The sequence below is a fragment of the Electrona antarctica genome (assembly GCF_951216825.1).
Source record: "Electrona antarctica genome assembly, chromosome: 5".
Classification (NCBI taxonomy): Eukaryota; Metazoa; Chordata; class Actinopteri; order Myctophiformes; family Myctophidae; genus Electrona; species Electrona antarctica.
In genome coordinates this window covers 13,535,433-13,557,972 of record NC_136810.1, presented here as the reverse complement: position 1 = coordinate 13,557,972, position 22,540 = coordinate 13,535,433, and the positions used below count along the sequence as shown (strand labels likewise).

General features: G+C 44.1%; 1 protein-coding gene across 1 annotated transcript in view; it reads right to left on the bottom strand.

Annotated features, from left to right (window-relative positions):
• The window catches only part of fbln1 (fibulin 1), a 74,091-nt gene that overhangs the window by 5,476 nt on the left and 46,075 nt on the right, over window positions 1–22,540 (bottom strand). The window contains exon 16 of the mRNA XM_079500605.1: window positions 20,454–20,594. Within this exon, the coding sequence (XP_079356731.1) occupies window positions 20,454–20,594 (141 nt within the window). The remainder of the gene's footprint in view (window positions 1–20,453; window positions 20,595–22,540) is intronic.

The window sequence follows — 22,540 nt, the reverse complement described above, 5'->3', positions numbered from 1 at the left end:
TGAGATAAGAGGTTTCATGCCTGACAGCAACGATAATGTATAAAAAAAGAATAACCCGAGTACTTCTTCCTCCAGTTCACCACATGCAGGTCAAGTGATGATCGATACATGATGTGCTCATATCCTCTACATCCCGCAGGACACTGCCGCTGCATGGTCTCTCTCTCTCTCCCTCTCCCCCCTCAGGCAGGGGGTGGGGGGAGGGGTTGGGCTGATGTTTGTGGCACCATCACTGTGGCCCACAAGGGTAAATGAGTCCCATGTGTTCAGTGGCGGGGAGCAGTCGCAGTCACGCGATATAGCCATGGAAGGCATTCCTCCAGGAATCCATCTTTTTAAAATGTGGAGGAGCCTTAGCTATAGGAGGCCCAAGCCACTACCGCTCTCTGTCTGTCTGTCTCTTTCAATCCCCCTCGCTCACCCTCTCTCCCTCTCCATTGGATCACTGTGGGCACACTTAAGATTCCAGAAGATTCCGGTGATAAGCGGCCCCTGTTGGAGAGGGAGAGTGGATTGGGGCCCTAGCTGTGTCTCAGGGTTGCCCCCTTGTTTTGGTGTTTTGAGACTCTGTTGCGTAGTGACACTCAACGGCGGGGAGCGGGGGGGACGGGGGCTTTTTTATTGTTTCCAAAGCGTCAGCGCCACCGGAGAGGAGACAGAACCTCTGCTTGAACCCGACGACATGAGGCAGTAAATGTTTCAGAAAATAAAGGACGTGGAAAAAGAGATTGGCGGCTATGCGAGTCTAGAAAAATGATTTTTACGACGCAAGCCAACAGTGGGGTGGGTGGCATGCCTTCCCGGGCTCTGCAGTGGCGCGCAACAGTACTACGCAACAGAATGGAATTAGAAGTGGAAATGACTTTGCATTGCTGTTGGGTGGAAACCTTGTATGCCCAAAACTGTATTTTTAAAACTTTTTAAATACTTAACCCACTTGGCGCCATTGGCATTATTCTATGTCAATTAAAGCCAATTAACGCCATTGGCGTAGCTCTACGGCAATTGGGCCTTTATAATGCTTTTGATTGATCAAGACATAATGCTACTCACATTAGCGTCGGGTTGCTAGCTGGTGCTGTCAATAACACTGCATCGTGCCATTAAGATCATCGTGGCCATAATCACCCATTCTATCTTTCTTTCAATCACCTGTAACTCCTATTCCTTGTCCCTGATGGCATTTTTGGTCAAAACAAGGTTTATTCCACGGCCCAGAGCCGACGATGTGATCCTTCTGCATCATGTTAAAGCAGCACCCGCGGTAAACATGGAATGATGTTGCATCATCACACACCCCAACATATGATCATAACATCCGGTCTAGATTGTTGGCTCTTCAAAATAAGAGCTGAAAAGGGAACAGAGTTAAATAGCCGATCTACAATGTGCTTGTAGCATTTTCACTACTTTTGTGTGACACTTTTGTCTGATGAAGTAAGGCATTCATTTATGAAAAACATAAAACTTGTGAAAGTTGGAGATACAAGGTTTCTGCCCGACAAGTTGGATATATCGAAAAATGTCAATATATAGGCCTGCATAACCCCAGTAGCCGCACAGACCAGTCCCATGAATCAGTAGAACTATAAAGGTTCACAAAATTTGCCCCTGCGCTCAAATTGAAACTCGGTTCATAGGGTTCAGGAAATCGATGTGAAACATCCAGTGAAGATGATCGAAGGCTAATAAAACGTAATTATAAGTTCACTAACGGACCGCCGCAAAGGCGGCATGGCTTTTTCAATCCACAATAGTCTTGTTTTATTGCGAAAACACTAAGAGTGATGCTTTCAGATCAAAAATGTGATCCGAATCCATTGGAGACTCTCTCTATAAACACACTCAAGTAATCAGGGTCAACTGAGGCTACGCGCTGCAACAGGGTTTTTCAAGTGAGTTTGAAGAAAAAAACAATGAAACAATTCTCTCATAAATAAAAATGGCAAATGCAGAAAACAATTATGTTGCAATAAATAACGTTTCACATCAGTCAGTGGTGGGAAAAGAGTGTTTAACAGCTTGTATAGTACTGAACTGAACACATCTAGAATCGTGCATGCAAAGATTCCACTTTTCTACTCCACAGCACACTTACAGGACTCAGGGACAAATTAGCCATTGGGCCACTGGGGCCGTGGCCCAGGGGCCCTTGGCTCTCAGGGGCCCTTCGGGGAAATTAGACCGTGAGATACTAGGTTTGACGCCCTGAAAAGGGCTCCTGGGGCCCTCCATTGGCTGTTGATTTTGTTAAATTTAGGTTAAAAAGATGATACACGGAAAAACAGGAAAACGTCGCATGCACGCGCGCTACGGGGGCCCTGCAAATATTACCGGCCCAAGGGCCCTTGTGGGAGTTAATCCGTCCCTGACAGGACTGGTCAAATCAGTGGTGGGCAAAATATTACTCGACTATACAAGTGAAAGTTGCTCACAAATTACAAAGTACATTTTGTGCTGTGTACATTTTACAAAAACATTCAAAGATTTTCCTGAAATTCTCTAAAAATGGTGCAATAATAGTGAAATAGCAGATGGTGTGACGCGTTTTGAGCTTGTAAATTTGCTATTTTCACTCCATTTGAAATAGGGCTGAAGTGGTTAATTAATTTATAATGCACTTCCCTTCTTAGAAATGTATTGGAGTGAAATAAATATACAATATCTCTCTTTGAAATGTAGTCAAGTAGGCATATCTAATAATAATAATAATAATAATAATAATAATAATAATAATAATAATAATATGTAATGAAATCACACCCGTGTGAACTGGGTGACCATAGCAACCATGCTAATTGTTTTGGTACGAACAGACACGTAAACTAACAAAGCTGAAATCACACCCGTGTGAACTGGGTGACCATAGCAACCATGCTAATTTTTTTTGGTACGGACAGACACGTAAACTAACAAAGCCAGTTGTAGGAGTGAGTGGTTTACACCACTCAAAAATAAATAATAATAATACACATACTATTACTCATTTAAAGTTCAGATGTTCAATTATGTTTTTAGTACGCCACTGCTGGGTAAAATCATGAAAGGGAACTTTTAAAGAAGCCTACTGTGCTGGCGGTCTGGCATATTTATTCTGTTTTGACCACAACTCTCTGTGTACTCGACATTACTGCCGACCATTTTCCAAAGCATAGCTTAGTTTGTTTGATTGTGGAGGAAGCCATCGGATTTTGTTCATTCCAGTCCAGTGTGGAAATCGTTGTTGTTGGGCAGAACCCTCTTATCTCCATATTATGGAGTTTGTGTTTGTGTGTTTATTTTTTGAGTGGTGCAAACCACTCCAACCACCAGCTTTGTTTGTACCCATGTGTGTACCCGTGTGTGTACCCAAAAAGAATGAGCATGGTTACTATGGTCAATTGGTCACTGACATTACGTCAGACCACAGCTGATCAGGCTATATAAGACCTTGCACCACTCAGTTCACAAGGGTGTGATTCTTTTTTTACTTTTTATTTTTTGTAAATTAACACTCTACTTAATTATCATAACACAGTGTCACACAAAAGCATCAAATGTAGCAGATATGAGGTTTCTACCCGACAGAGACTAAATCAACTGGCTTCAGACAGGTAACACAGCCATCATTATGGCGCCTTTGTTTGGCCCGAGTTGCATTCTTATTATTGTGTTTTAATGCATTTTAGGCACAGGAGTGATTTGAAAAGGAACGGCAGAGCCGAAAATAGCCTCTGAAGAAAGATTGTTTTAAGAGTTAAATTCAAAGTGACTTCCCTACAGTATGTTGTTTAGCCAACACTGACTCAATTATTCCAGTAAGCTCAGTAACGTTTTAATGACTATGGAGAAAATGTAAACAAACGCAGAATCTAAAAAATAAAGGCATTAAAAATGGCTTGCGTTTATCCAAAGGTGGGAATAGACATTGGCATATGTATCGATGGTGCTCTGGTCCTTTAAAATGGTTAATACCACAGTAAATGTTCTTTTGATTTGATACTTTGCGTTAGGACATTGCTTTGCAGGTGGGCCTCCAAATTATTGTCACTAAGATTGTAATGATGATATGCCATTAACCCAAGTATGTAAATAGATAGATAAATACACACACACACACACACACACACACACACACACACACACACACACACACACACACACACACACACACACACACACACACACACACACACACACACACACACACACACACACACACACACACACACACACACACACACACACACACACACAAATAAATAAATCTACATATAAAAAAATGTTTGTTTTTAGGGTTTTTTTTAAACCTTGACAAATGTGCCATCATTGTGATGCAGATAATACAGAAATATATTATAGAACTAACGTATACTACATTAGTTCCATTGCTCCAAGCTGGAACACAATGGCTCGATCATCAAAATAGACAGAAATAGAAAATGTTCTGGCCGCGACCGCTTTTCAGCTTTTTTTCCAAGTGCTCCCTGATCCAAAAAAGGTTGACCAACAACTGAGAAGGTTGTTGACCTGTGAGATGAATCTCTGTATAGCAGGGAAAGAAACACATGTGGAAAATAAATCCACGTTTATTCAACCTCTTGCCTTTGTTTGACTTGGTCTGATGGCGCTGTATGGTCTGTGAGGGAGCAGAGAAAGGCTATAGCCTAATTATACTATCACCACACATATGCTATGCCCTGTTGCTGTGAAACAGAGCTGCATGTTGAACTCACATGTGTTTGACCCCTTGGAAACTATAGGAAACCCCCTACCAGGATGAACACTATCCTCTGTCTGTCAGCAGTGGAGAGTAACCAAGTCCTCAAGTACTGTACATAAATACAGTTTTGAGGTGCATTTACTTTACATGAGTGTGTCCACTTTTTCATTGCTTTATGTATACTTTGACTCTGCTGCAGATCTGTTACTTTTTATGCGTACGTACTTCCAGCAGTGCCCATCAGAAGCCCCAGCGGTGTATCCTTCCTGTATGTGGGAAAGCATGCATCCGCGGTGTCAGGCGGGCCCCAGCACACTCGCAGTGAACCTGAGGTGAAACCACAATCACATAATCATCTCCCCAACATTTCACTCGGGCCAAAAGGCCCCGGCCACCACAACATAACAGGTTGCCTTTGATTGGGGATCATTGATACAATGATTACCTGAGATTCACCTAAATAGACAAGGAGGAACTTCCACCATCCTGTCCCATATCCCCTTTCTCTCTCTCCACAGCTGATGTCATTGACCGTGCTTCAATCCTCGCCCCGAGGTATTCCAAGAGCGGAATAACGGTTGGTGTAATGTTAGTAGTCGGGGATGGATGGTTCCTTTGGCATTGCCAGGAATGTTGGCTTTTCCATCCGCACTGACTGAGGTAGCCCGCCGCAAGGGTGCAGAGGTGACCCTGCTGCCGTCTGCGACGGAACCCCATCAAACGCACAGCTGCACAAACCCCTCTGCTCCAAAGGGAACGTCCTGCCGCACCATAAAATAGCCCCCTATAAGTAAGTAGAAAATAGTCTTAAATGCTATGGTAGCTGGAGGAGAGACACTTGCCACAAAACAAAGTGAACCAAAATGCCAGCAGGCGTTTTGTCATCTATGGCCGTGATGGCTGCAATATTGAAGGTTTATGTGTAAACAGTACAATTTCGTGTTTTCTCGGTTTCTACAACTCGGCAGAGAATGTCTATGACAAAATCCCAAATGAACAGGTTTTAATACCAGAGACAAATGAAAAGTATGCGCATTGTGTAATGTAATGACATGCTGGCTGTGGTGTCATGCTCACTGCACTGAACCCACTGCATGCATGGATGGATGGATGGATGGATGGATGGATGGATGGATGGATGGATGGATGGTGGCCAGGTGCAAGAGTATACACACTGTCTACCATGAGGCTGAGGTAGCATGATGGCTACTTCACTCAATCTCAACCTTTTTTCTTTCAAGGACCCCCAGTTTGATCAGTGCCCAGATTTGAACCCATGACCTTGTGGTCCAAAGGCGAAAGCACTAAAGACTGAGCAATCCGTTGTTATATTGTTGACAATTATGTGTGTCCTGGTTTTGGGCATGTCATTATCTATTACTACAGTGTGTTCATGTTTTCACGTACAAACTTCTCTTCAACTGGGATTTCAGATAATGGTCCAGATTGTGTGTAGAACGTTTCACGCAAATTACAAAAAAAAAATCCAGGCAGAAAATCAGGTATCGTTTTTCAAACTGCTCAAAATGGCGGAATATCTGAGGGCGGAGCTTACTGGTCAAAGTGACATATGTGTTCCCCATGAGTCATGGAACATGTGGAAACAAGTGCCATGACATTTGGCCAAACGAGGCATGAGTTATGCCTGTTCAAAGGTTTAATTTTCAAAAAATTGCTATAGCGCCCCCCTTTGGCCAATTGGAGTAAGACAGGTTTCAGTGCTATTTGGCATGACCCTCTACCACACTGTGAAGTTTCATAAGCATATGACGCTGCATGTTTGTATTATGGGCATGGGAATTTTCACAAAACAGCGATTTTCATTGACTCATTTTTTCACGTAAAGAAATTGTACTTCCGATTTTTTGTCCATATAGCATTTTGGCACGTAGCCTGGATTCAATTATTGACTGGGCATTAGCATCACGGGGGGGAGGGGAGGTAACGAAACTCCAGCTGATAGGTGAGAACTAACCTCACCTCACCAGTCTTTCCACCTCGGAGGAAAGTCTGGTCTCCGTTTCAAAAGTCTGTATGATCCGGTCGGGAGCGGATGATATCGTTACGTCATGTTGTAGTATTGTTTTGTAGTCGTCAGGCAGGAATAATCAAACGGAACTTCCTTTTCCCTTAAACCGGAAGAATAACAATAAAAGCTCTCGTAGCCTGTAGCTTTTATTGAGAAACATCGGTTTGAGGGAAAAGGAAGTTCCGTTTGATTGTTCCTGCCTGCCTTGGTTCGCTACTAACAGACATTTGCATGCACAGGGGGTGAAGGGCTTCCAATGTAGGCTATCTTTGTTATTTTTCTTGTTTTTTCAGAAGCTAGACTGGGCAAGAACTCAATTGACTGGGCCAGTGCCCGAGTAGACTGGAACTCATATGCTAAAAACGTTTGGGTTTCCGAGGCTAGTGCCCGAGTGGCCAATGGACGCTAGTGATGTGTATCGAAGATTCATTGCCGACGGTCAAACGGTCCATGAGCTATGCGCGTTCAAAGTTTGCATTTTCAATTGAGTGCTATAGCGCCACCCTTTGGCCAATGGTCATGGGCTTCACATCGTCACCATTTGGCATGGCCCTCTACCATGTTGCCGAGCTTTGCGAAAACCGACTGCATGGATCAGCCAGAACTGCTATTTTTGGCAGAAAAAGGAGAAGGAGAAAGAGAGAAACTGGGCCTAGTTTGCCTATGTCTTAAAACTCCTGTCGGGCACTTGATCTTATCCACTGAATGCTCTCAATGTGACATTTTTCAAAAGGTTCCAAGCTTGTAAATACACTATTCTTCTTACGAGAATAATTATATAGGGCTTAAGTGGTTAACATGTCTGAAAAATAAAGTTGTGTGCTTGCGATGTGCATGCGTGGTCTATATGTTTAGTACAGCCGAGTCACTGGTCCATGCGTGGGCAGCAGAGGCAGGCTGTCCAAACATGGCCCTGACCACTCTGAAATGGCACCGCCGGTCCAGCACTCTGCTCCCGAAAAGCCAGCTCATGTGGCTTGATATTTTAAGGTCAATTAGCAATGAGTCATAGTTACACATCTTCCAAATGTACCATGGGTCAGTGCCGGACACTGTCGCTCGCTGCGCTCGTTTGTGCTGTGACATCATTGAGCAGTAGCCCGAAGGGAAATGGTGGGTTTGTTTCCTTGGACGTTTCTGCTTGGCGGTTTGCGGGAGAGAGCAGCTGAGATGGTATAACGCACGCATTATCGTCACCACGACCTTTTGCGTAGCATTACCATAACCTTTCAGTCGCACTGTAAGCCCCACAACTAAAGGACGAAAGAACAGATTTGTATTTTAAGAAATAAGCATATGACATTAGTGTGAATGAGAGAAAACAGAAACCACACACACCCCCCCAACACTTTGCAGGTATCTCAGAGTTGAATGCAAGCTTTTGGTTGTTTGACAGGGTCATTCCTAGTATTCGCGGTGCCATTTGTGTCCCCAGGTCATAATACAGCTGAGCATATCTTGTGTAAAATAAGCAAAAATACTAATTCCAAAAAGCTTATCTTATACTATAAAATCTATTCTACCATAGAACAAAGATACTTGCACCTCAGAGTGAAATAAATATAAAATACTCCCTTTGATTTGAGTAGAGGTACTGTATGCTAAATGTCGCCATCATTATTTATTCAGCTTCAGTTACATAACTAATCAAATTAAAACAAATTCAAATTCTTATTATATAGTACAGGGGTTCTCAACGTTTTTGGCCAGGGACCCCCGGAAATGCTTTGGCAATGTCTCGGAACCCCCGCCCCGCCACCTCCCGACCCCCAATATAAATTGACTGCTACAATAACCTTAATAATACAGACTGAGACAATACACCATAAATAAATACTGAAACGAGATATAATCATTAGGGAAGGTGTATGCATGTACAGTATTATGTGTACTACTGTATGTAAACTCTTCGTTTCCATTTTCCAGCCATTCAGCTGAAAAAAAAAAAAAATGTTTTTTTTTAAATAATTTGGGGACCCCCCCAAAATAATTTGGCGACCCCACGAGGGGTCGCGGCCCACAGGTTGAGAACCCCTTATATAGTATACAGTAGTTCTAATGCTTCTCATCAAATGTCAATCAATTAAGTGTGCTAAATGTATTTTGAATGCGTGTGTGCGTGCCTGCCTGCCTGCCTGCCTGCCTGCCTGCCTGCCTGCCTGCCTGCCTGCCTGCCTGCCTGCGCGCGTGCGTGTGTCCGTCTGTCCGTCTGTCCGTCTGTCCGTGTACGCTGTACAGCTAATCTCCGGTACTGTTAACCCGGTCAATGCCAAACTTTGCACACACACTCCCTGGATGCCAATGATGAACCTCTGCCCCAAATATTACAGAACGGCCTGTTATAGCGCCACCATGAGGCAGCTTTTCACATTTTTACATATGACTGCACTGATCTGTGTGAAACGTTGCATGCACACTCCCTAGAGGCCAACGACAAACCTTTGACCAGCATTTTTCACATCTGCCTCCAATCATGAACGCAGCGTGCAATTTACGTGAAATCATGCACTTTCCTACTAAGTTGAGGAATATCCCACCCTTTTCACATTGGCCTTTTATAGTGCCACCAACAGGTGGATTTTTGCAAAACACATTTTTGGAACAAAATGCCTCAAATCACCCAATTGCCATCAAAGGCGTAAGAAGAAATGGCACCCTTTTCACATTGTCCAATTATAGCGCCACCAGGAGGCCACAACCTGACCTGGCCTGGTGGAGACCTGTTATCATTTTTTTAGGTTACGTTACTGATGTGGTAAAGCATAACATCAGACATTGTCCTGTAACCTGTTCTTAATAACTGCTGTAGCCTACTGTCTTTGGCACCTGAATTTACCCGACTGTATCAATAAAGGTCTTATCTTATGTATCCGTACAGACTAAAGGTCTTATCTTATGTATCCGTACAGACTATAAGGACAGTAAAAAGAAAACAAGAATGACGAGTCATAACTGCCAGGTGCAGAAAGCTCTTATTTATGAACATCTACACTCTACAGTATAATCAGCTTGTGTGCCGCAGCCTCTGCCTCAGCTCGCAGCTTCACACTGCACCGTTCATAGTATGGGTTTTATGCCGTTCAGACTATGGGTTTTATGGGTAAGTCTCCCAATGGCTTAGAGGCTGCCTAGAGACGAGGCAAAAAAATAAAACAAAATAAAAAATAAAGTGCGAGACGTGCATAACATCACCCCTCCACCCCCCCACCACCCCCCAAGCCAGTGTGGGACCACCCTGAGAGGGGCATTATGAGTTGGACTGTGGGGTTGTCGGAGTGGAGAAGACACTGTTTTGATTAGCCATACTAATCCCCTTCACAAGAGACAGGGATTCCTCCTCTGCTCGCAGGGCTTGAACGCGCTCTGGTGGGGGCAGCGCTGCTCCGCGTTCCATGACATGACTCATGCAAATGACAGCTTCTCTAAAACCCTTTAGTTTTTAGGAGGAGTCGTCTGCTTATCTGGGGCTGTCGACTGGCTGTCCTCCTCAGCTCCTTGCCAACACCAGCCACAACAGTCAACAAGCCCTGCCGCAGCGCAGGCTGTGTGTGAAGTCACGTCTCACACGGTAGGAACACATTCCACCGGCCGCTGTTGAAGCTATACCTGCCGACAGACGGATAGACAGACAGACAGACAGACCCACCAACAGTCCATTTCCTCTCTCATTCTTCATCTCACCAGTGAGATGAATGATTTCTGTTTACTTAAGTAAAAGTAGCGATACCAACGTATACAATTATGAAAGTAAAAGGTCTGTATTCAAAATTTCACTTAAGTAAAACTACAGAAGTCTGTCAATATATCGTATATATATCAAAAGTAGTAGGTCTACAAGCTCGAAACGTGGAGAAAAGCAATGCATTTCGAGCTGTTTTATTTAAATCTTGAAAAGTAACAGTTTTGGACATTTACTGTAGGCCTACACCAGACAGCGATTTCACATGACCAAATTTTGTCATGTTATCGTCGACTCAGGCAGGCATATGTGAACACCCCAGACCTTTTTTTTAAGTTGCTCGATTCAGTATTTAGATATGTGACATTCATTTTAGCTGCCACGCCCCCTTTCTATACAAACCCATTGTAACCATTTAGATTCATCGAAAACACCTGTCCTTTGTTCTGGTGACTCATACTGCCCTCCTAATACGTGAGGTGCCCGTGTTTTTTAATAGATGTTTTAATTTATTTTTTAATAATAATTTTGGATGAAAAGCATCAGGGCAGCAACAAAGCTCCATAAAAAATGAATTATTAAAAATAAATGAAAAAAAGTTATTAAAAATAACACAGGCACTATCCAGTACTATAGCTTCTGCGTGTTCTCTGTGCCGTTACCTCTCTTGCACTATATACATATATATGTGTAGGCTACTGGTATGTTGTTTGTCCTTGTCCTGTAACCTGTTCTTAACTGCTGTAGCCTACTGTCTTTGGTACCTGAATTGACCCGACTGTATCAATAAATGTATCCGTACCGACTTATGTATCCGTACCGACTAATTACCATAACCGGGTATAGTAATTAGTAACAGTACTTGAGTAAATCTGCTTGGTTACTTTCCCCCCCACTGCCAACCGTCCGACTTCCTCTCTCATTCATCAGAGGGCGCATCTCATCGCTTGGCAGTGCAGTGCCAGTGCAGAAGGCACTGATTGTCTGCACAGGATATTATTAACCGCCCGCTGCATATTTCTACCGGTGTTCTGAAATGGATGGAATTCTTGCGTGGCGTCTCTCAGCCCTGCAGTCTGCCCCAGCGTTGAAGATGGATAGGTCTGATTCATGAAGGGCACAGCTGGGCAAGACATACCTGTAGTCAATATGTCGTTGCTGTCGGGCAGAAACCTCTTATCTCCATATTCTAACTTTCTCTCATAAATTAATCCACGGTGATGATGACTTGTGATTTTTCATCTGGCAAAAGATAAACATTGTGAGCTAATGCTAACATTAGCCGTTTCTTCTTCTCTCAGTCTGGGAGGCCGGGAGACCGGATGTAAATGAGTACTACGTCCAATGACCACTAGGCAGCAGTCAAAGAGTTAACTATGGCATTAACTATGTCATAACTATGGCATTGTCAGAGAACTATAGTATGAAGTAAGTAAGTAAGCCTTGCCGAGCCATGAGGCAGGAGCCTATCTCCTGTTTCTGTAGCGTGAGGCAGCTTTGAGCTTGATGTACAAGTACACCCCCTCGGGTATGTCGCAGGGACCTACAGTACACCCAATCCAACCCTTGATGCTGATTGCTGAGTGCCAAGCATCAAGGCACTGGGTGCCATTTAATTGTATGACCCGGACGAGGATCGAACCCCGTTACCCCGACCTCCCAGTACCAGGGCGGACACCCTAACCACAAGGCACTGAGTTGGTAGTGAACTATGAGGGCAGTGTAAAAAAGAAAAAGGAAATGAATACAATATTTGAAGTCCTACTTTGTTGAATGATGGTTTGTCCCACAGGTCAACAATGCGACTGCAGGGCTAACTCATCCAACTCATACTGGTTTGTCATGCAGTGCATGGTTTGGTCAGCCACACTGGTGCTTCACAACACGACCACAAGCCACTCTTTCTTGTTGCTGACGGCAATTATGTCATTACATTTTACAGACATGTGATTTGTTTTGTTTTAGCAATGTCTGTGCTGCAACTCTTAGATGAAAATGAAAACCATGCCCGGCTTTAGAGGCTGCAGACCATGCAGGGCACCATGAAGTTTATGGGGCACCAAAGCAAACACCAGGCAAAAAAGAAAGAAAAAGACCATCACCGGACTATTGCAAGTAACAGTGCTGAAATACGGTACTGTCTGAGGGGGCTGCTGAAATAGTGCTCAATCGTTGCTGAAACGTGACGGAAACACCCCCTCACCCCACTGTTGATTTGAAGTGGAAATGTTGAGCAGCCCTGAATAACCATATATCGTTGCCGTCTTATCTCCAATTCTCCATAGGCCTATTCTAACTTTTAGTTTTTTCATAAACCAGTAAGACGCCTAAGGGGGAGAAGCGGCGAGGTCACGTGCACGCATCCGCCTCATTGACGGCAGACTGCTGGGCGAGAGCTGGTGCTTTGGCATGGGGGGTCAGATCAACATGAATTAATTCTGTACTGGCCATATAAGGAGCATGTGTTGAGTGTACAGGTCAACATAGGGAATGTCAGAACAGGTCAGATCTAAGGGTGGTAGCGGGGACATTCTCTTGAGTGTACAGGGTTTGATGAGGGCCGGGCCGTAATTTTCGGGCCTGTTGAGAACTTTTCACCGGCTGCTGGGCGCCGCGGCTGCACTAATAACTTTGGGGCAGGCCCGTCTAGAGTTTGAATGGACAGGTATCAGTCAAAAGGGAGACATCGAAGAGGAAGGATGGATGGGGAAGGATCAACATATGGAATGTCAGAACCTGTAACCCCCCCGAAAGAGGTATATGAAACCACCAAATGTTTTAAGATGTCAGTTTAAAACATAAGATGGCGGCACTGAGGAGAGTGGCCAGTAACTCACCACCGAGAGCCAAGCAACTGCATGTCTACAAGCTACAGGTCCGCAGACTAGTGTCATGACTCATGGAGTACGCCTCACTCACCTGGATGAGTGCTCCACCTACACATCTTGGTCTACTGGACAATATTCAGAGGAAGGCCCTCAAAATAATTGGAGTTGACCAGGACACTGCCACACCCTGGACACACCCCCCACTGCCCTAGAGACCTCCAGGACATGCTCCCTCCACCATACATCAGATGGCGAAATACCTGCCTATGCACACACACACACACACACACACAGAACATGCTCTCAAATCGATCCACCAGGCTCCAATACACGCACATTGGACAGAACTTTTCTGAAACAGCCTACCAGAGCATGTAGTTGACTCCATCACAGACAATGGCCTTCAAGACGCAGAGTTCATAGACAGTGAAAATAGCAGATCTATCTTCTATCTTTTTACTTGAGTCGTGACCCATACAAATTGGTCCATGACAAACAAATGGGTCAGCGACCCACTGTTTGGGAAACTTGTGCTAGATCAGTGGTTCCCAAACTTTTTAGCTCAAGCCCCAAAAGAGAAATCTTTTGGGAAATGTTAGCCTGGTAAAATAGCTGACGCGTTGTGAGCTTGCAGATCTGCTATATTTCTCACTACTTCTTAAAACATTTGTTTTCTAATTTATGGAATTGCTTTGACAATTTTTTATTTTATTCATGAAATTATTTTTATAAAATGTTTGAGTTTGTTTTCAACTCATGAAAATGTGCAGAAAGATTATAGAAAGTCTGTCAAAATTAGGGAAATTCATATATCATTGTCCTGTAATGTCATTCATGTCGAATGTCATGTTTTTATGTTCTGTGTGGACCCCAGGAAGATTAGCTGCTGCTATGCACCAGCTAATGGGGATCCTAATAAAACTCTAAAAACTCTAAAACTCATTCGCGACCCACAAAAACAGAACCACGATCAGCAAATGGGTCCCGACCCACTGCTAGATAAGAGGAAAGCCCCCAGCGCTCGGAGGAGTGTCGACCGCACAACCAAATTGTTTTGATAAAGGGAACGGGCTCATCATCCATCCACCTCCCCGGCTGCCAAAATCAATCATCCCTTTATCAAGCCTGTTCAAGCACCCTGCCCCTAATCAAAAGATGGGAATGACGGTTGCTCTGCGTGACTAATGCATTCCTCTATTACTTACGTTTTCAGAAGTTGTTTCAGAAAAGTTGTTTTTGTCACAGCGATGACAGTACATACAGTACACACACCGCTTCGGTGGATTCACTGCATGTGTACCGTACCTGCTGTGTGTGTGTGTGTGTGTGTGTGTGTGTGTGTGTGTGTGTGTGTGTGTGTGTGTGTGTGTGTGTGTGTGTGTGTGTGTGTGTGTGTGTGTGTGTGTGTGTGCGTGTGTGTGTGCGTGTGGTCAGGGTTTGTGCTACCGGTCGCCAAGGGATTCGCAGACTGTTTGATTGGGGTCTGATGGTGTTTTTCCGAAGCGTTTTGGAGGGTGTTTGCACAGTTGCATCACGCTGTTATAGGCTTGTTATCCACACACTGACACTGTATATAGTATGACAGCATGGGGAACAGCCAGTGATGGATGACATCAGTGATTCTCAACCTTTTTGAATTTCGAAAACCAGTCGGGCAGAAACCTTGTATCTCACATGTTTATGTTTTGCGCGAATCAAGGCCCTACTTCGTCAGATCACATCACAGTACACATTTGTAGATCGTCTATTTTCACTATCGTTGAAATTAAAAAGGAATGGTTTTGGACATACAATATTTCCACACAACAACAAAGCCACAGACTCTCGTCCATATATGTGACCAGATTTGACTGAGGGACTGCCATTGGCTTTTGAATTATTTCATGTCATATGAAAGCAGGGAATCATAGCTTCAAATTGGCATATTGGTTGTTCAGTTTGACCCACCAGTTTTGGAGATATGGCTTATAGAGTAATGTCTTGCAGAGAAACAGCGAGTTGAGAAAACAGGCTTGAAAGGGTCACTTCTGTGGACTCTAGCATATTACACCTAGCTACATGTTTAAGCATTTATTCAATGTCGATTTCAGCTCTGACACTTATTTCAGTTTTTCTCCTCTGGTGAAAAGCTGGAGGTTGCACGATGGCAGGCTCTGAGTCAAATCTGGTCACATATATCTCATCATAGTGTGGTACAGTATAGCGGTTGCTGTGTACGACACTGACGAGAAGAGGGCTGACCCAGAAGAAGGCAAAGTCAGTCTTATAGTTCCTATATACATTCACCTCTGGTCATGAAATACATGTATGGGTCATGACCCAAACAACAAGGTCGCGGAAACAAGAGTCTGAAATGAGTGCGTGCGTGCGTGCGTGCGTGCGTGCGTGCGTGCGTGCATGCGTGCGTGCGTGCGTGCGTGCAGAGAGAGAGTGGTGTTGGTGTATTTCTCGCTGTGTTTATGTCCATGTGTGTAGTGAGTGGTTTTTAGTGAGAGAGACTGTATAACTGTGAGTCAATGAATGTAACAGAAAATACCTCCATCCAGCGAGCCCGTTAAGAATCACATTTTCAAACTGTAGCAATGTGGCCACGATTCCTCATAGCCTCGTTTGTCCCTTTTGAAAACACTAAAAGTGGCCAAAAACAATGTACGTCGTTAGTGTGCACACTTGTTCAATCAGTGGAGCCTCAATGTCTGCGTCTGCCACTTTTCACATCCTGTACCAGTGTTTAATCCCACTGTCGGACATGCAGTGGAGATGCTGGAAACTAAAGCTTTCCCCCAGCCAGCCCTGAGCCTTATGCAACAGACAAGGAGCATCCATGGGCCACTGCAATGGCAGCACAAGCCACTAAAGCAGTGCTGGAGAACGGCTCCGGGGCCCAGATCACGCCATGGGTGCCACACTGCACTGCAGGCAGCTAGCCCCTGACCCAATACACTGGTGTGCAGTGCCACAGCATGGGCATCTAATGGGCATGCTAGGCCTTTAATGGGCAATGAGGTAACACTCCAGTATATGGGCATCTGACGGGGGGGTAACACTGTGGAGCTGTATCCAATCAGGGCCCAGTGGGTTAGGGAGAAGTGTCTGCTCGCAAACAGCAGCTTTCATGTGGTCACAACTCACATGTTATAGTGCTTCTAATGCTCTGAAGGCCTAACACTGCAGACTGTCTACAATGGAACATGGAACAATGCATCTGACCACATGAAGCACAGCTCAGCGCCCACCATTAATACTGCACATATTCCTTCCCTCTCTCTCTCTCTGGAATTGTATTCCCTCACACGCACGCACACGCACGCACGCACACACACACGCACACAATGCACGCACGCACGCACGCACGCATGCATGCATGCACACACGCACACACGCAATACAAAGGGCCAAACAACAGACTAATCAACACCTCTTCCAAAAAGAAAACAAAGCCATATCCACACACAGACTGCAGTGATAACTGATGCATCTCAACATACTGTATGACACCGCATGGAATTACATTTTTAATGTAACGGGCAGCAGATTTTTGTACAAACCTAGACATCTGTTTCTGCACAAAGCCTGCATGTTGTGGACCGCTTAGCTTCATGCATTCTCTTTCTCTTTCTCTCTCTCTCTCTCTCTCTCTCTCTCTCTCTCTCATTTTCAAAAGTTTAAAAAAAAATGCAAAATGGGACTTTCTACTTTGTCCTTTTACTCAAGTAAATGTTTGATTCTGGACTTATACTGTACGTACGCACGAGTGTACTGTACAAGTGTTTCTACATTGCCGTATTTGTACTTTTACTTAATAAGTTAAAAAAAAGAGAGAGTACTTTTTCCACTATACTGCCTTCTACAAAGACAGATGTGTACACTGACAGTTCGCCCCTTCATCCATCAGCAAGCAGTAGAAGACTCTCTCTCTCTCTCTGCCTGCATCACACAAACACACAGCACAGCACACACACAACCCAAAACAACAAAAACAGCCAGCGAGTGGCAGACAGGCCCAACAATATGTCATCCCCCGGGCCACAACACCCCCCCATCCTCCCGGGGCCCAAGAGGCTCCGTTCAACTCCTCCCCACAGGCATGCACAAGCCTTGGGTCACCACCAGACTGGTGGATGGGGATGGGGCTCCTACCCAAACATGTGGTGGTGGAAGGAGAATTAGCCTACTCCCATTTGTTTAAGTAAGTACTTTTACTTAAGTGTTTACTTACTTACTTAAAGTAGCAATAGCACATAAGAAATACTCTGTTGCAAGTAAAATATTCCATATCGTCGTTGTCGTTGGGCTTATCTCCATAATTCTAACTTTTTGCGTTTTTTTCGTAAATTAACGCCCTACTTGATCATACTACAGCCTCGCACAAAAGTATCAAAAGTAGCAGCTCAATACGCGTCATGGAATAGCAAATATTTTGGGGGGTCAGAGGTAGTCGAAAGGATGCAGACAATTGTGGTGGGGTGGGGGGGGGGGGGGGGGCATTTGATGGGACCTCAGGGATGATAGAATACTATCTATTGAGGGGGGAAAGCACAATGCCCGACTTGTCACATTGTCGCTGAAAAGCCACAAGTCATCATCGTTGTCTTCCAATATGTTTCTCTATATTATTATGTTAATCTATATCGTCTCTGTTGGATGGGAACCGTCAAAAACAGTTAAAAGTACTCTTGATTCGTTCGTGTGACCCTGTAGTATGATCAAGTAGGGCATTCATTTGCAACAACAAACACAGAAAAATAAATATGGAGATGAGATGTTTCTGACGCGGCCAGCAACAAAATGTACTTAGTTCCTTTTTTCCACCCGCTGATGGGGATGTGGCCGCTACCCAAAACATGTGTAGTAGTTCCACGCCACTGAAGATGGTATCTGCTCTGCTGGAGCTGCAGTGTGAGGCTTTGCTTTTCTGCTCTGCTAGCTCTGGCTGGCTGGCTGGCTGGCTGGCTGGCTGGCTGGCTGGCTGGCTGGCTGGCTGGCTGGCTGGCTGGCGGTCGCAACCAAGCACGGCAGCAGGGCCTTGTAATGGTCTGCTCGCTAGCATGCTTCTCAAAACCACTCCACAGTCATGCAAACGAAGGCGTGCGTGTGTGAATGCATGAGTGTGTAGAGTGGAGACATAACGAGAACAAGTACCCAATATATCATCACTGTGTCGTCAGGCGGAGACCTTTGTTTGTCCAAAATGGTTAGGGTGGGGGGGGGTGCGATCCACTGTACTGTAGGTCCAATGTTTATAAAACCCTCTGACACGCTTAACCACTTTCAATCTGTCGTGGAATTCTGGATCAATCAGCAATCGATGAGGCAAATAGGAGTCAAGACCAAAAGACAATATTCTAGATGGTGATGGTTTATGCTTCATGTACATGATATCATGGGGAGAAGTACAACAACACTCATTCGGTGGTACGGTAATTCTGCCAAGTGCACAGGGAAGAAATCATAGTTATACTGTAGCTGCTTCACGGACAACTGAGCCATAACAAGATAGGCTGTACCAAAACAATATCTATTTGGTCTAGTGGAGACATTACTGTTACTGTCATAACGCATTAAACTTTATGAAAAAGCATAAACAAGTTTAAATATGGACATTCAGGGTTTCCCGCCCCAACAGCGAGCACGCAGACTTGCACGGTGGTGGTGGTGGTGGTGGACCAGCGAGTGGATAATGGTGCTTTCTTTACCCACAAGAGTAGGAAAAGTGATGCCAAATGTTAGCTGTAGACAGAAGGCGTCCTTCATTCATTGGTCTCTCCAAGCACCAATCATGCAGAGCCTTCAGAGACACAGACGCAGGATGGAGTATCATAGGGACGTCGATGACAGCCACATGATTCCAGCGGTGTGCAAGCACCATTACAGGCCATGTCACATGCACTTATATCACTACTGTACTGTACATGGGAACATCCATGTGCTGTTGTCTTCACATGTGAGTTTGTTTTGTCCAAATCTTTCGATAATGTCAGATCTACAAGCTATGTGTGTGCTGCCTGCTTGTGCTATTTACTTGCACAAGCAGAGCCTGCAAGTACTGCGATCGGCTGGGTATGTATGTATGTATGTATGTATGTATGTATGTATGTATGTATGTATGTATGTATGTATTTGGTTAAAATGGGTAAGGTTTTAAAAAAGGCAAAAGCATGCTCTGTTGCACTGGCCTAAAAGTGGGTCCTCTAAAACTGCTCCAACTTCTGAGAATGTGTGTTTGGTTCATTAGCCACCAGATGGCATACCTTATATGTATGTTATATGTATGTATGTATGTATGTATGTATGTATGTATGTATGTATGTATGTATGTATGTATGTATGTATGTATGTATGTATGTATGTGTACGTAACTAAGGTAGGTTTCAAGGTTGGTATCAGGTCAGCAGCAGTCGTACCCAGACAGACAACAGAGAGCTCTAGGACTCAGAGCAGCAGTCGTACCCAGACAGAGAGCTCTAGGACTCAGAGCAGCAGTCGTACCCAGACAGAGAGCTCTCTAGGACTCAGAGCAGCAGTCGTACCCAGACAGACAACAGAGAGCTCTAGGACTCAGAGCAGCAGTCGTACCCAGACAGAGAGCTCTAGGACTCAGAGCAGCAGTCGTACCCAGACAGAGAGCTCTAGGACTCAGAGCAGCAGTCGTACCCAGACAGACAGCAGAGAGCTCTAGGACTCAGAGCAGCAGTCGTACCCAGACAGAGAGCTCTAGGACTCAGAGCAGCAGTCGTACCCAGACAGAGAGCTCTAGGACTCAGAGCAGCAGTCATACCCAGACAGACAGCAGAGAGCTCTAGGACTCAGAGCAGCAGTCACACCCAGACAGACAGCAGAGAGCTATAGGACTCAGAGCAGCATGGCCTACTTGTATGCGCAAGTTGGCATCTCGAGAGAGTGCATTTCTAGTTTCAAATAGACGTATAATATGACGTATAAAATAGGGCTTCATTATTACAATTGGACATACTCAAGGAAAGTAAAAATCGGTGTTATTCATGTCCTCACTGTTTTGCCTGATTCACTGCCTTTATTTTGTTATTTTATGTTTTTGCTTTTCTTTTATCTGTAAAGAACTTTGAGCTGCATTTCATGTCATGAAAGGTGACATTTCATATTATTACCCTTATTATTATTATTATTATTATTAACTCACAGTCTTTCCAGACCCCACCGCTCTCAAAAAAGGCTGTAGGTATGCAGTATACTCACCGACATACGTCCCGCCTTCAACCCTCTTGATGATGTCAAAGGCGTCCTGCGCGTTGCCTTCCAGGATGTCAAACTTGACGTCGTAGCTGCCGAAATTATAGGAGTTGTACGCCGGCACCGTGGTTCTCAGGAACACGATCTCTGTTGGAAGATAACAACAGACGCACAAATGCACACACACACACACAAACACAAACCTTTTAGGGCCTTAAAAACCTCCATAATCACATTCGCATAGCGAACGGCTCGAAGACTGTGCCCAGTTCTTTAACTCTTTTTTTCCTCTCCTCCTCCTGTCCAAAGTGGAAGACAATAAAACAGGAGATGGAGGAATGTCTGTGTTTATTGTACATCAAGAGCGGGTCATGGCGAGGGCTGAGGCTTTTCTAGTGCTTGTTGTTGAGCTTAGAGAGAAAAAGGGCCCTTGAATCTCTTTTACACCCCAGTTGCAGAGCTTATGAGAAACGACACAGGCTCAGCTCCCCATGACGTTGAGGATGAGTGTGTCTGAACATACGGGGCCACATGCAGGCCAATAGATGCTTGTCAGTTTGTCACAGAGTTTGTCTGCATGTGATTACGGGGCGGTTACTCACATCCAACCCAGCGTGGCAGAACATTCTCTGGTGTGGCCTCGGCCAAGGATAGAGAGTGACTCGGAACAACATCGTGGAATAGCTAATTCTGGGGTGGGGGGGGGGGGGGGGTTAGAGGTACTCGAACGGATTCAGACAATTGCGGAGGGGGAAAATGCATTTCGATGGGACCTCAGGGATGATAGTATTCTACAGCCCTTAAGGGATGGGGGAAAAAGCACAATGCCTGACATAGTCGCTGAAAAGCCACAAGTCATCATGGTTGTCTTCCAATTTGTTGCTTCTCAAGGATTTTGGGCATCATACGTATATGCAATCTATAGAGTCGCTGCTGTGTGGAAACCCACAATACATATGTCCAAAACTGCAACTTTTCAGGATTCAAATTCGAAAACAGTTTCGAGCTTGCATATCTGTTACTTTTGAGGCTTTCGTGTTTAACACTGTACAGTATGATCAAGTAGGGTATGTAACGATACATACATTTTAACAGCAATACGATACGTATCTCGATACATGGTTGACGATACGATACATGGACAATATTGGTTCATGGTGATACAATACCATTCAATGATTTAAAATCGATACAGTAACTATTTAACAAAGAAATTAAATCTGTGTGAATAGTGCAGGTTTTTAAGGGAACACAGACATTATATTTGGACACATATGGACAAAATCACAAAACCCTTACTGTACCTTGATTAAACCCCTCCCTTTCTTTTTTTCTTGTTAAATGACTAAACACAACACACAGGTACTTAGTATTGATAATTGATTATTTGCATTGCAAAATGATTTGATACCGATTATTTGCATTGCAAAACAATATGATGTGATACAAAGTCAAACAATACGATATGTTGCTGTTTATAATACAAATCAATATACTTTTATTGTTGGAATTAAAATAGATTTTTCGATGCAGTTACTATATTGTTACACCCTTAGGTATTAATTTAGGAAAAACACAAAACATTTTAATATATTACTGTACAAGATTACCGACAGCAATATAAAACATGTATGAAATGTAAAGGCTGGGGTACACAGGGGCGGCATGCAGGCTCCATTGTCAACCATGCGCAAAGACAAAGAGGTATGGCCATATTGCTGTTTTCATCAAAAAGAAGCATTATGTTGTTGTTGTCTTATCTCCATATTCTAACTTTTTCTGTTTTGTTTCATTAATGCCCTACTTGATCATACAAAAGCATCAACAGTAGCAGATCCACAAGCTTTTGATTTAGTACATTATGCTATTTTTTAATTTGAATCCTGAAAAGTATCAGTTATTGCTGTATCATTGCTGTTGGGCAGAAACCTCATTTCAACTTTGAATGTTTTGGTAAATCAATGGCAACACTTGTCCATTATCAGGTTTCGTGGCATGATATTTATTCATGGAAAATTATTCTGATATGACTCCATTTCCATTATAGTCTGTAATGCTTATACAGCACATCAAACAAGAAGGGACATTCAGCT